The sequence below is a fragment of the Candoia aspera genome, chromosome 11 (assembly GCF_035149785.1).
Source record: "Candoia aspera isolate rCanAsp1 chromosome 11, rCanAsp1.hap2, whole genome shotgun sequence".
In the NCBI taxonomy this organism is placed as follows: domain Eukaryota; kingdom Metazoa; phylum Chordata; class Lepidosauria; order Squamata; family Boidae; genus Candoia; species Candoia aspera.
Window position 1 is genome coordinate 2865309 of NC_086163.1, and position 13924 is coordinate 2879232.

Consider the following 13924-nt stretch of genomic DNA (forward strand, 5'->3'; position numbering starts at 1 on the left):
GGATTTGGAAATGCTTCAAAGGAGATTTTAAAAATCTTGGACAATACTTTCTTTGCTGAAATTATTGAACACTCCTAGAGGGAAGACCAATGAAGGCCAATTCTTGGGAGAGAAAGACCTCCCAGTAAACTTCCTTGACAAGTAGCTATGATGCTACTTCATGGATTAATAAATAGTTATAAATATTGGTCATGGTTGCAGGCATTTGCATATTAAATACTAGGGAGCTAAAGAAGACGGCTGTTAGGTTCTGCCAAGCTTGTGAATTGGGAAAGAAGATGCCTTTGGCCTTGGTTTGTAGAAATAGATTTCTGAACCCCTCCTTTACATTACTACCAGGCAGAATTCATTAATGCTAGCAGAAAAAATTAGGCTGAGTTGAGAAGGTCTGCAAAACAGACCTCACCAAACACCTGAAAGGATCTCCCCCTATTCTAGACCCCCATTGGGTGAGGCTAAATTTATAGCCCAGCATGCATACTTAATCCTAAGCAGGATATGAAAATGCAGATGCTAACCCCTGTTGATGCTAAGCAGTTGGGCTGGAGATTGTCCACAGTCATGCATTACACTAAGCCATGTTTTAACCACAGTTGATTGGACTACAAACCACAAAAGCTGTGTACTTACAACATGCAAAGCCCAAACAAAGCATACCATGGTTTAATGGGATGTGGGACTCCAGCCCCTTGTGTTAAGTGGCACTCAAGTTCTACGGGCAAGAAGACATTGGTGAAAATAAGCATGAACCTTACATTTCGTATTCAGGGCTTCTGTCGGACAGAATAAAGCCGGAATTCCTAAAGTGTAGAACATAAGGAAACAGGCTCTGAGAAGTGAGCGAGCTGATAAGCGTGTGACCTGGGAGCTACAAAGGAATTCCTTGTTGTTTCTCCACATGCCTTGAATCCTTCTAGGTTGTCATTCTGGCCCTTATCTTGGGGACGGTGCGGGGAGGGAGGGAAGAAACAATGAATTACTCTGAAGGCACAAATTTCAGTGGAGCTTCTCAGAAGACGTTTCCACCCTGAGTTGCTACCCAGCCCTTGTCTTCTACAAAGAGACAATGCAATCTCAAGCAGAAAAATAAGAGAGGGGCCGAGCAGAGGCAGGAATGTCCTCACTCTGCCTACTCTAAAGTCTTTAGCAGTGTGTAGAGCAGGGAAATAAGAATGAACTCAGACTGTGAAATAAATTTACAGGTTTACCTGAGCTATCAGAAACAGGGAGGGGAGCCAAGCTTGGAATAAAATAGTGGACAATTCCTTCATGCTGAGTCTGGAACTTTTGCAGCAACATGCAAGCCATGATTTCAAATGGATGATTTGTGGGGCTTCAGAGGCTCTGCCAGCAGTAGCTCTGAGTTGACTTTAATGGCTTTGCTGTTCTTTACAATCCATACACCATCCTTATTTTATTTTTTAAAGGGCTATAAGCTGAGGTTTAAGAGGCATTGTGTGAAATTAGGGTGGGGAGATGCTTTCTGAAGTGGTGCCCAGTCACTGGAGACCCCACCCTCTGAATGTTAGAAATATGCTTAGGCTCCTTAAATGACCTGTGAGCAGGCAGATCAGCTGCAGGGCCAGCTGGTAAGAAACAACCAAGTTTATTCCTGCATAAAAGGGGAATTAAAAAAAAAAGAGAACAGCTCATAAAACTGTGCTCTTAATTGCAAAATAACCAGTGCATGTTTGCTTGCTTTTTTTTAAAGGATCCACCCTCCTGAATACTTCAAGGAAAAATATGCTATTAATGAAGTATACTATACAGATGAGGTGAGTTTTCCACCTTTTGCCAAGGTAACACAATATTTGGGGATGGGTGGGAGCTAAGTAATTTTCAGGTTGATTGCTGACCCTGCAGGTTAAATGGTGGTCTCTGAATGACACAGCATGGAATGACATGACATGGAAGCTCATGCAATGAGGAGAGAAGAGAGCAATGGACCAGCTCAGGGCCAGTTCTCAAAGTTAAAGGGTTCTGATCCACGGCTCTGGCTGCTCTCTTGCCTTCTCTTCCTCTCTACGTGCAGGATGGAGTTGCAAGGCCATCGGGATGGCTGCCCCAGTTTGTGCTGGTCTCCATCAGGAGCACCCAAAATGCTTTTCGGGGTAGACATTTCTTCTTCAGGAACAAAGCGGACACTAATAAAAGTTGATTTGAGAAAGTGGAATTGGAGTGAAGCCCTGGCCCAGAATTAATGCTCATCATCCTAGGGAAAGCAGGCAAATCTCCATATCCCAGAAAACGGCCAGAATTCTCACTTTCTGACAGTTCAAACCAAGCTGATCCGTTGCCCCTGACTGGAGGGGCATTGGAACTCAACAGAAAGGAGAGATTCATTCTTCCCAAGGTGGCTGGCAGGAAGTTGGCATCCTGAGGACTTGCTCAGACTTTTGCCCAGAATTAGTAGAGGAACCTGGTTCCTATAGGGCACCGTTTTCCAATTTCAACTCCCAGAATTCCTCAGCCAGGATGTGTGGACTTCAACATGCTGGCTGGGGAATTCTGGGAACTGAAGTCCATGCATCTTAAAGTTACCAAGGTTGGAAAACGCTGCTATAGAGTTTGGGATCTGACAGAGAATTTTGTATTCTGGATAATTCTGCCCTGTTTAGTATGGCTTTGGGATGTAAGGAATTATAATTCTGTATCAATAGGATTGCCTCTCCTTAAATAATCTAATGTGTCTCAAACATATCACACTGTTTCTGGCAGCACTGTTTCTGGCAGCAGTTTTATTTTAAAGGGTTTGTTTTATTCTTTTCCACTTTTTACACTGTCCCTCCAATGGCAATATTGTTTTTTTTCTGTGTTGCTTGAAATCAGTGGCTGAATAACCACAGGGAAGTAGTGGAACCCCACATGCTGAATTAACTTAAAACAGTATTTTCTGCCTTAAAAACAAAGCACTGGTTTGTCAGGTCAGTTCAAATTCTCAGTCCTAATTTGGGTGGGATAAGTTTCCCCACTCACAGAAAAGGCCATGGATGAGTGTTTTTTGCCAGGCTTTTAAGCCCCCTCTCTCATTTTTTTTCACTTTTTCAGTTAAAGCAGCTTTTATTTTTTCCAGCCCTATCTCTTTGTATAGCATATAATTTTTCCTTAACAGGTTTAAGTTTCCCTGGTTTGGCCACTGGGCAGAGAGACCATTCATAAACAGAAATATTGCTTAAACAATTATTTTTCCCCCTCAGAGCCCCTGCTTTGACTATCTGTCCAAAAAATTCCACTTTCCAGCTGACATCCCAAATGCAGTTTGATTCTTGAAACAAATATGCCTATGAAATAGTCTCTTTCTAATCTGATCCTTCTCCTGTGCTGTCTTTGAAGGCGGCTGGCAGCCTATCTGGATTGGAATCATGGTTCTTGTTATCTGGCTTCATGCGTCAAACACCATAGTGCTAGTTAAGGATTTCTTAATCTGCAACAGTGGATGACAACCAGGAATTTGAGCGTTGGCACTTTGTATCACATCCATTGGCAAATGGTCAGGAGTGCCATCAACAAGCACGGTGCTTCGTCTTTGGGAAATGCAAGGCAGGCAGATTTCCTTTCACATGTGGAAATCGACCACCTTTCCTTCCCCAACTGGGTGCCCTTCGTGGCCATATCCTGCCACCGGATTGCCATGGGCCGTGGACAGGCAGGGAGAAATAATTCTTAGGTGAGAAGGTGTCCATTTCATCACTTCCCCCGTTGCTTGTTCACAGTCCTTGAAGACCTAATGGATGCATCCATGCGCATGTCCTGAGTTCAGGCATTGTTAAGTATAAACGTAATTCCATTCCACAGAAATAGGACAGATCTCCAGAGAGATCTCTTGGATCCTCTATATTTCACCCCTTCTTAAAAGCAGCTTTAAAGAGCTGTCTGTTCAGACAAGCTCATTGTGTTTAATGTGCCTAATTGATTTCTTCTTGTTTAATTGGAGACTGTTTGTTTTTCTGCTTACTGTTCCTTTTGCTGAATTGATTGCTATATTAAATTGCCTCTTCCTCCACCACCCCCTGCCCCCGGCTTGAAAATTTTACATTGATAGACAAGTTATAAATAGGATTGCAGCCAGATTAACGAAATTTTAGTCAATACTTTGTCTGAATTTCCACTGATTGATTTTTTTTTAACCTTGAAGACGTATATAAATGGTGCTGAATCAATAGATACTTTTCAGATTTTATACCTCCATTTGGCAGCCCTTGCAATGTGGATATCCATTTATGGCACCAAATAGTTTTATTAATAATAGTTTTATAAGTCAGGCAGAGAAATATTTTTTAATTGGGGCACTTGTTTATTCAACCCAAAGCTTTATACTGATTAGATAATTAAAGGTATAGCATAAAATAATTTTTCAGTGCCTTCCTATGTGTAGAAAGCTTCGCAATTTGCCAGTGTATGTATCATACTGATAGTGAACTCATTACAGAGAAATAATATGTAGTCAAAAGCACATTATTCACATGCAAGAATGAAGAGTTGGTAAGTTTCAGGAATTCCTAAGATTTATTAAGTATACATGGACTGGATTTCTGCATTGCAAGAAACTACCTTCCGCAGCCTGGTATTCCCCAAGTATTATAACTGCAACTCCCATAATTCTGGGCCAAGCTTTGATCATACCTGGCTTTGAATTGTAATCCCAACACATCTATAAACTATAATGAGGTTTGATTTTGACTAGTGCACCCCTCCCCTGTAGTTTGTAATTGTGTTTGATGACTTGGTTAGGTATGAACTGAGGCTACTGTGGCTTATTCAGCAAACCTTAGTTACATCATGGGTGGATATATGAACCAGTCATAATCTTTGGTGGGTGGTGGGACACTTAAGAAGAAGAGAAAAATATGCATTGTAGCCCAACATGCTGCTTTACTGCAAAGTCATGGTTAAGAATCCGAATAGATATCTTACAGCAAACTCAAAGCTAATGTTAGCTAGTGTATGGTTTTTGACAGAAGATTTCAGAGGCATCTAATTAAGGTTTAGAAAATGTAGGTTTGATGATGGTCTGTTGTACTTTTCAATCTGTTTTATTCATCCTCATATCCCCCCTGTGGGTCAGGTCAAGTTAACAGAAGTGATGGTGGTGGGACCCCAGAGGAAGTATAGGCAGTTCGTTTGACACCTGTTGTGCATAAGAACTGGGGCTTCCATATCTAATTTTAGCCCCAGGTTAAGAAAGACTGTCCCAGACAAATGCTCCCTGTGTTTGGTCACAGCCTCTTGTTTTTCATCAAAGGCCTTTGTGGAATAAAATCTTGGGAAAAGAAAAAAAAATGGCCCTCAAAATAAAATGAAGTGAAATGAAATTAGCACCATTGTTCATGCCAACATTGTTACAGTAATAATAATTCATAAATATTGGCATTTCTTACACGATGAACTGTTGTCCCTGCTAATTATTTCTCCTTTTGTATTCTCCCTTTTCATCATAGAAGGCAGGACTGTTTGCCAGGTCAGATTTATACATATCATTTAGAAATTTTTAAAAAACCCTGTATGCAATAGGTTTTGAGAAGACAAAAATAGAAGTTTAGGATAGTAAAAGTGTGCAAAATATTTTGAATCTGAAATGTGTTGGGTTTGAAACAAGCTATTCTGATCTTGAAACAAGGTTATTTTGAGTTCAGATTGCTTCCAGAAGGTTGGGAATATTATTCTGAGGTCAACCCATTCTGAGTTTATAATATTTACTTTCAATTTGAAATAACATTTTGAGTTCACATAGATTTGAAACATTTGGTTATCTCTCTAAGAAACTCTTCCTGAAGATTGTTGTATCAGGATCATTGTAGCATAACCTTCCCCAAGATTGGGTAACATCTGGTGTCGTCCAGATGTCTTAGGCTATAATGCTCATCATCCTAGCAGCATTCATGGTCCTACCAGATGTGGGTACCTGGAATGATAAGAACTGAAGTCCAGGGGTTGTTCCAAGTTGGGAAAGGCTATTGTAAAACATGAGTGTCATTCACAGTTTGGGACAACTGCAATGCAAAAACAGTGTTGCCCTGCAATTTTTGTTGGTTTAAAACAATGTTTTAGATTTGTGTAAATGTATTTGTGCTTGGCAGAAAAGAAACACTAAAAACAATGAACCAAGTTATTCAGCCTTGACTTGGCACTGTGAAGAAATGTTTCTGAATCTTCCAGCTTCTTGGAATAATAATAATAATCCCTAGGAAAAAAACCAGAACACAAATTGGGCCCAGAGATCAGTTGGGCTCTCAGTGAAAAGGAAATGGTGACAGTGTCATCCTTATTGATGTCAAACAGAACATGTAAATAGTGTTTGAGAGTGAGCAGGGAAACAGTTTAGAATCAGTTGGGCCTGGATCCCAAGGCTATTGCAAACTGATGGATTGCAGTGAAGTTTATTTTCTTTTTATTTATTTTGTCAGATCGCCAGTGTTTTGGCTTCGAAAAACCCTTCAGTTCTTCTTACTCTGGTAAGTGCTAAGATGCATTCCCAGGTGATGATATATGACCTAGAGGTATGCTTCTCCAATGCATTTTACTAAATGCTGTAGTCCCGTCTTTTACGTTATTTTTACAATAAATTAGCGGTGCATAACGTGCTCCCCTGGCCTCCAACGCAGTCTCCTGCCTGGTTTCAAGACCCTTTGCAAACAATCCATTCTAACCTCTGAGAAAAGCCGCCTGCTCCTTCCCTGGCAATGTGTCATGGGAAGAAAGAAAGAAAAGGAAAGAAAGAAAGAAAGAAAAAGAAAGAGGTGGCTGTCTGAATGCAGGTGGGTGTGCACGTGGTTGCTCCTGGCACTGGTCCCACCTACCCTTAGCTCCACCTTACCCCTGCCCTGAAGTGCAGCCCTTGGCAGAAAAAAGGGTCGCTAACCTTTACAATAAAAAGGGTGGATCTTTTTTAGATGAACATAGACCTCTTTATTGTTTCTTGCTGTTATTTACAACATAGCGTGCAGAGCTGATAAAAAAAGGGGCCCTTGCTCTCAGGCTCACCCCTAAAATGGGCTGCCAGGTAAAAATGCATTGTAAATTGCCATGGTTCGTGTGCTCACTTTTTGCAAAACATCCACGTGACAAAGTAATTCATCATAATCTTCTCCAAGTGTTGGATTTCCCTGTGTTGGGGTAGAGGGGTGCCCCACAGCTGTAGGTCTGAGAGGTATGGGCCATGAGCTGTTGCCATATGGCCTATGGCCCCATATCATCTAGAGCAGTGTCTCAACCTTGGCAACTTTAAGACATGTGGACTTCAACACCCATATGCTGGCTGGGGAATTCTGGGGGTTGAAGTCCACACATCTTTAAAGTTCCCAAGGTGGAGAAACACTGATCTAGAGCTTGGTTCATTTGATGTGCTGAACCCTAAACCTGGGTCAGGAAAAGACTGTACAACATGCAGTGCTCAGTCCAACAAAGCAAATGATGGCTTAACACAATGGTCTGGTTCACAAAACGTGCTAAGATTGTAACTTGGTTGCTACCACATGCCAAACCACAGAACACCAACCTCACTTTAGTTTATTGAACAAATTGTGTAAACCCAGGGATTCGATAGAATATTTGTAGCGGGTAACTTTTTCTATCAGGTATTTCATTCTTGTCAATTCTGTCCTAAGTAGCGTTAAAGGATTTTTCTCTCACTTGCTGCTGTGGGTTGCTATAGTTATACCTGGCTAATTTAAGACTTGATTTCTTATATAAAAGGAATACCTTTCCAATCCTGGCCAAAATTAGTGTTGACTGGAAAGGGCTTGGAATACACAGATATCTGTACATCCCTAAGCAGATGTGCATATGCATGAACTCTACCAGGAGATAAAAGATTGATTTGAAAAATGGCATACCCTTATGCAAAGGATGTGTTGAACTTTTGCTGACCTGCCCCGTTAGTCAGATTACAAGAGATTATCCCGATTACAAGAGTGCTCCTTAGAAAGAGCTCCTGTAGTACTAAAGGCAGTGGTGTGGATGGAATATAATGGGATGTCCTCTCCCACATTCACACCTTCTCAGTGTCTACGGTGTGGAAAATCAAGTGCAATTCTGCTTCTATCTTGTCCTGCAAGCACAATGATTTATGAGTGGTTATGCAGAAGCATCCCTAGGGATGGTAAGGAAAAAGATAGAGCAAGGGAAAAATAAGGCATCTTGGACACATTGTCTTCAACTTACGTTTTGCTTTGGTCAAGCTGACCTCTGAGAGAAACTTCTAGGAGGAGAGGGAGGGAATCCCCCATGTACCCTAGCCTCTTCTTCACCTATAGCAAGGAGGAATGGCTACTAGCAGCTGCCTTCAGATTGCATGCCAATTGGTTGGACTGGGATGATTGGTGGAAAATATTGTCCAGGGTGTCCCACTTCATTTTGGGAGGAGCTCCAGTGGTCAAGGGTGGAAAAAAGAGACCTGTGCAGTGAGAGTTGGTTTCAGATTTCTGGGCCATGGCAAAATTGCTGGGGGGCAAATTCAAGGCAATAGTCATGTTGTCTCGGTCTAAGGATCTTCATATGGTAGCCTGTGAGAGTAAAATGATGTCAAGTATTGAAAACTGCATAAATGTCACTGTTTGTAGACATATGGAAGAGCGGGTGCGATCCCTGGATCTGCCCCTTAGCAATGATCATCCTCATCTTCATGGACGTGGGCTACAGAACAGAAGAGGTGTTTCCTTGCTCCTTTGTTTAGGGTGAAAGACCATTCCCCACCATGCGCTCTGCCTGCTAATGCCTCCCCATTCCATGTAATCACCCTGTTGTGCCAGAGAATCAGCTGTCTGGAACAATCATTTTCCCTCTTCCTGCTGGGTAGGGCACCATTCCTGGGCTTCATCAGTTGCCCTGGAATGAGGAGAAGAGAAAACAGGATTAAACCAGAAGTGGAACTGAACCAAAAATGCATGATCAATTTCTTTGAACTGCAGAAGAGGGAAGACCAATGTAGGCATAGCGTGTATTTTGTGCAGGGGTGCCTTTAGCTTGCTCTGGGTATGCTTCATCATGAATCACTGTTTCCCTTTCCAGGCCTCCTTCCGTCCAGGTGGAAGTGACACACCTGAGGCTCCTTGGTCCTGTTATTGGGCCTCTTTAGGAGAGGTGCTTGCTGCATCTGGAGACTCCAGAGAAAGCCATGGGACAGAATGCTGTTTTACCTGAACGGCAGAGTAGTTTTTTCCTCCCAAAATAATTCACTTTAAAATAGCAGAGTCATTGTAGGTTCATTAAAAAGATGATAAACGGAGGCACGTTCTAATTAGACACTTTTCTGCTTAAGTTTCCTGGGGACGCAGTGGGTTGTCTAAAAATGCATGGCTGTCTTCCTTTTAGGTCAATTGGTTTTATACCCATCTTTCCCAACCTGGTACCAGGAAGAGAGTGGGGGAATGATCAGAGTGGAAGTTCAGCTCCAGGGATGGGGGGAGCTGGTTGGCAGAAGGGCTTGTCTCGGTTGCTTGTAGACTGCGCAGCTGCTCTAGAACTCATATTTTGCTCTCTTTTCCAGCGAGGAATTAATACCGACAGCGGAAGCGTGACCAGGGAAGCGTCTTTTGACAAAATCAGCCAGTAAGTTGCCTTCCGGGCTTGAAATGTTTAGATAAATCCCAGGTGGACTAATTATTTGAAATACCTAGTGAACAAAAATAGAAGCATCCCATTCCCAGTACAGATGATCTGACTCGGATTGTATTTGTATCACGGTAGCCTGATTAAATGTGTAAACCCGTAGCAAAAGTTTGTGAATCAAATCACTTTATTCCAAAAGAGCGGAGCATTTTAGCATTTTGTGATGGGTTAGAGGGTACTTGAAGCACATCTAACTTTTCTAGAGGATCCTTGCAACAACTTTGTAAGGTAGGTGAGTATTATTGCAGTGCACAGAACAACATGCTGGTGAATAACTTACTAATTCGCCCTGAGCCCACGGTGAAGTTATTCCCCAGATTTTCCATTTCTGAGTGTTGTGCTGCTTTGGCTCTGATGGGGGGGGGCTGCGTTGTTTCCTGTATTTTTGTGTGACAGCTGCCATGCCCTCCCCAATATGCTTGGAAAGCTGTGGCTTTATCTGGGGCTCTTCTGCCTTCCTTGCTTCTTGCAAAGAGATTTCCAGCTGCTCGGGCAGTTTTGTCTCCCTGGATCTGCAGAGGCCTCCTTGCGTTCTAACCACGGGGCATCAAATGATCTTCCTGTTGCCTTTTGACAGCTGTGGATCATTTGTGCTTCCTGTCAGCAAAAGAGCCCCCTTGATGTGGTACAGAACAGCTTGCAGCTTCTCACACATTGGAATTCACATCCTCAACCTTTTTCGCTAGGCGTCCTCCAACCTCTTGGCGCTGTCTTCTTGGCTGATGGCCAGTCTCCTGGTTTTTCCATGCGGGGTCTCTGATATGGAGTGCTTGCACCTGATTGAGCTACAAGGGAAAACCTCAGTTTCTGCATCTGCAAGGAATCTTGTGGCTGATTTACATGCAAACAGACTTGTACTTAAAAAAATAATAACAAAGGCTGATGTGCATTTTTTTAAGGAAACTGTTGCTCCTTCTGTATTTGGAGAATTTGATGGCAATGTTATCTCTATTCTGGTCACTGAAGATAGGTAATTTTGGGGGCTTTTCTTTTGCATTTTGTTATGACCTAATTTGCATTTCCCAAACTCCTGTGCAAACTAAGACACACTTAAGCTTCAATAATTATACATTTCTAAATGTTGCAGTTTGGTTTTCAAACGACATGTATGATTTGTATAAAAAACTAAGAATTAAGGGAAAATGCACCAGGAATATATGTGTTAGTGAAATGAATATAGAGAAAGAGATTAGATATAGCCAGTAAAGCAGGGATTAGCCAAAATACATGCCAGCCTATGCAGATAATTCACAGATCTATCTGGAAAAGGCAAAATTGGATTGAGGTTAGAAAAATAGTATACTGGCCAAACCGAACTAAGCCAACTTTTCCATCCTTAGTTATTATGAATCACTCAGTCATTCAGTACATTCTTGTAATGTTTTCTAAATACCGCATTTTGTGAAACATGATTCCTTTTTCTCCAGAATGTCTGCATTTTTGAAATCACAGGTGATCATCTTTCTGGATTATTCAGGGTAACTTAATCTGTCACTTCTGCAAATGGTTGAGACCTTGGAGAACCTCAACAGGCAGTTATTCTTTCCATCTTTCATTCCTTTGGAAGGAGGCTGGCATGCTTTGCAGAAGACCAGGAGTGGGTGTGCCCCACAGTGTGTTGTGAATGTCTTCCTGCACATTGTAACATTGTAAGGACTGTGCTTCCCTCAGGCTGAAATTCCAGCCCCACCTAATGCCCTCCAGCTTGTGGAAAGCCGCCTCTAGTTGGCATGTGCAATGCTTTGGTTACCCCATGTGCTACATTTCCCCCCACAGTTCTATTACAGAGCTTTTTTTTCCCCTCAGTCCCTTGAAACTGGGGGTCAGCTGCTTGACCAATTGGTTACTAGGTGGCAACAAAAGTTTGGGGATTTTTGTGCATCTTAGCTGCCATCCAGTGGTCGTTCAGATGTTTGCATCCAAAATGCAGCCAGCGGATAAGTCCTGCTGAAGACCTGGAGTTTGAGAAGAGGGTCTAACTGGAGGTTGGTGTGGGAGCTATAAACTACCCCAAGAACATAAGGTGGGGAGGCAAGTGCGGTGTAAGGGCCACCCTGGGGGCAGTGGTCACTAGGTAAGGAAATTCCCTGTCCAGCAGGCTACAGGGGTGTAACAGCTGAATCCTTTCAGTTACACTTTCGGTTCCATGTGTTCAGCCTGTAATGTTGGGGTAGTCAGTCTCAAGGCCTCTCATGCTCTGGACATGAGTCGACTGACCGTCTTAAAAAAGACAGAAAAACTGGCTGTGGAAGCTGGAGTGCTGGTCTCCCCTGCAGCCAGAAGAGGAGTGAGGAGGGATACCAGTTGGAGCCACAAGATTGTCAGCGTGGAGCCCTGCTTTTCTGATGCCCACTAACGTGCCCAGATCGCCAGCGTCTTGAGGTGGGATGTTGGGGGAAACACCCCTTCTAGACTCCAGCACCTTTTTTTGGGTGGTGTGGAGACTGCATGCATGAGTCATGTCACAAATGAGACCCCACTGGTGAAAAACCCCTGTCCTCCATCAGGAGCGTGCTCTGGCACTCTAGCTTTTGTCAGCACTTTGCAGAGAAGGAGCCTTTCTCAGCCTTGCAGGAATGATGGAAGCATTACTACAACCCCAGGATTGCGGCCGAAGATGGTAGTCTGGCATTTGCTCCGTGCCTTGTGTTTTTCTCCAACCTGCACAGTCATCCGAACACTTCCTGGCTTTTCCTTCAACAAATGAGCCTGCTGGGCCATGGCTGTTTTCCATCATTCTCACTCCCAGACGGGCTGTTCTCCCAACAAACTCTTCAGATGTTCTGTTCTCCATATTGATCTCAATTCTACAATTATTTTCTGCTCTTCCTGATGCAACTTGCTGGACTTCGTTGCATGCCTTCCTCTGCTGCTTGTTAGGAACATGGTGGGGTGCTTGGAGTCAGAACAAAGATCCACCTTTTTGCTCAGTATTGTTCAATGTACCATTTTTCTCATCAATGTGCTATGTGGCTGGTTGCCTTTATGTTTAATTCTCTTTTGCATCTTCATTTTTTGCCCTTGTGCTAAACTGCACCTTTGTATTTGCCAGGGATATAGAAACCTTGCAAAAAAGGTTTCCTTGATGTTCAAAGAAGGCAAATCTCATTAGATCTGCTTCTTTGTGTCACCCTGTGGTGATTGACTTCTGCGGAGTGCCAGAATCTCATGGCTGTGAGGAGCTGAAGTGATTATTGGTTAAAATTACTCAATTTTATTCACCTTCAGAGGCGTGTTGAGAGGAGGGCTGGGCTGATCTGGCTCTCATCTTGAAATTGTATGCTGCCTCTTAAGCACTGGTAGTATGTCTGCAAAACTTGTATGATTGTCATCTAGGCATGGAGCAGAGATCATAGTGTCAAATATATTTCTTCAGCCTGGTTGGTAGAAGAGAGCCTTACATGTTGAATGCCACCAGAAACAGTTAATCTCTTAGCTGCCATTCTTGCAGATAATGATTCACACCTGAGCTTTTCTGGCATTACAGATTTCCCTTTCATTTCTGGTGAGAAAGGGACATCACCTATGGATTACTGTTTGTTACTGTTCAGCCTTCCTCTTCCCTTGCATCTCTCAAGCCCCATCATCCTGCTGTGTTCAAGAAGAAGCACAACACTTTCCTAGATAATAGATCAAAGATCAGGTGTTCATTCTCTTCCTTCCCCACATCTGAACATGAGTCCTTATATCTGTACCAGCTTCAACCTGGATTGATTTTTTGATTATGTGCCATCAAGTCATTTTTGATTTCTAGTGACCACACAGATATATTTTCTCTGTGACAATCTATCCCATACCTGTTCTTTCAAGTCTCCCAATGGTGCACTCATCACCTCTGTAACTAAGTCTATCTACCTGGCTGCTGGTCATCCTCTTATATATATATATGTATATATATGTATGTAGGTGTGTGTGTGTGTGTATATATATATCGAATTTCCATCACCACCCATCTCCCCCAAAAAGGGACTCTGGGTGGTTTACAATCAAAGTTAAAACACATAAATTACAATATAAATACTCAATAAAATAAATATACAGTAGAAAATATAAAATCCAGCAGCGAAGATCTTGGTTGTTGGGGAAAGATCTATAATAGCCACCCCCAAGATGAACTGGTGCCCCTCCCACCCCAAGCGAGGCGGCAGAACCAGCTTTTTAGGTTCTTCCGGAAGTCCGGGAGCGAATGGGGCCGAATGTTCCAATGTTTTTCTCTCCCCTTCCACCTTTCCCAGCATTAGAACCTTTTCCAGAGAGCTGCTATGTCTTCACATAATGTGTCTGAAGTAGGATAATTTGAGCCTGATCATTTGTGCCT

General features: G+C 42.7%; 1 protein-coding gene across 1 annotated transcript in view; it reads left to right on the forward strand.

Annotated features, from left to right (window-relative positions):
- Window positions 1-13924, forward strand: part of PEPD (peptidase D) — a 152782-nt gene that overhangs the window by 34739 nt on the left and 104119 nt on the right. Inside the window, exons 4-6 of the mRNA XM_063312857.1 lie at window positions 1712-1775; window positions 6405-6452; window positions 9485-9546. Of these exons, the coding sequence (XP_063168927.1) occupies window positions 1712-1775; window positions 6405-6452; window positions 9485-9546 (174 nt within the window). The remainder of the gene's footprint in view (window positions 1-1711; window positions 1776-6404; window positions 6453-9484; window positions 9547-13924) is intronic.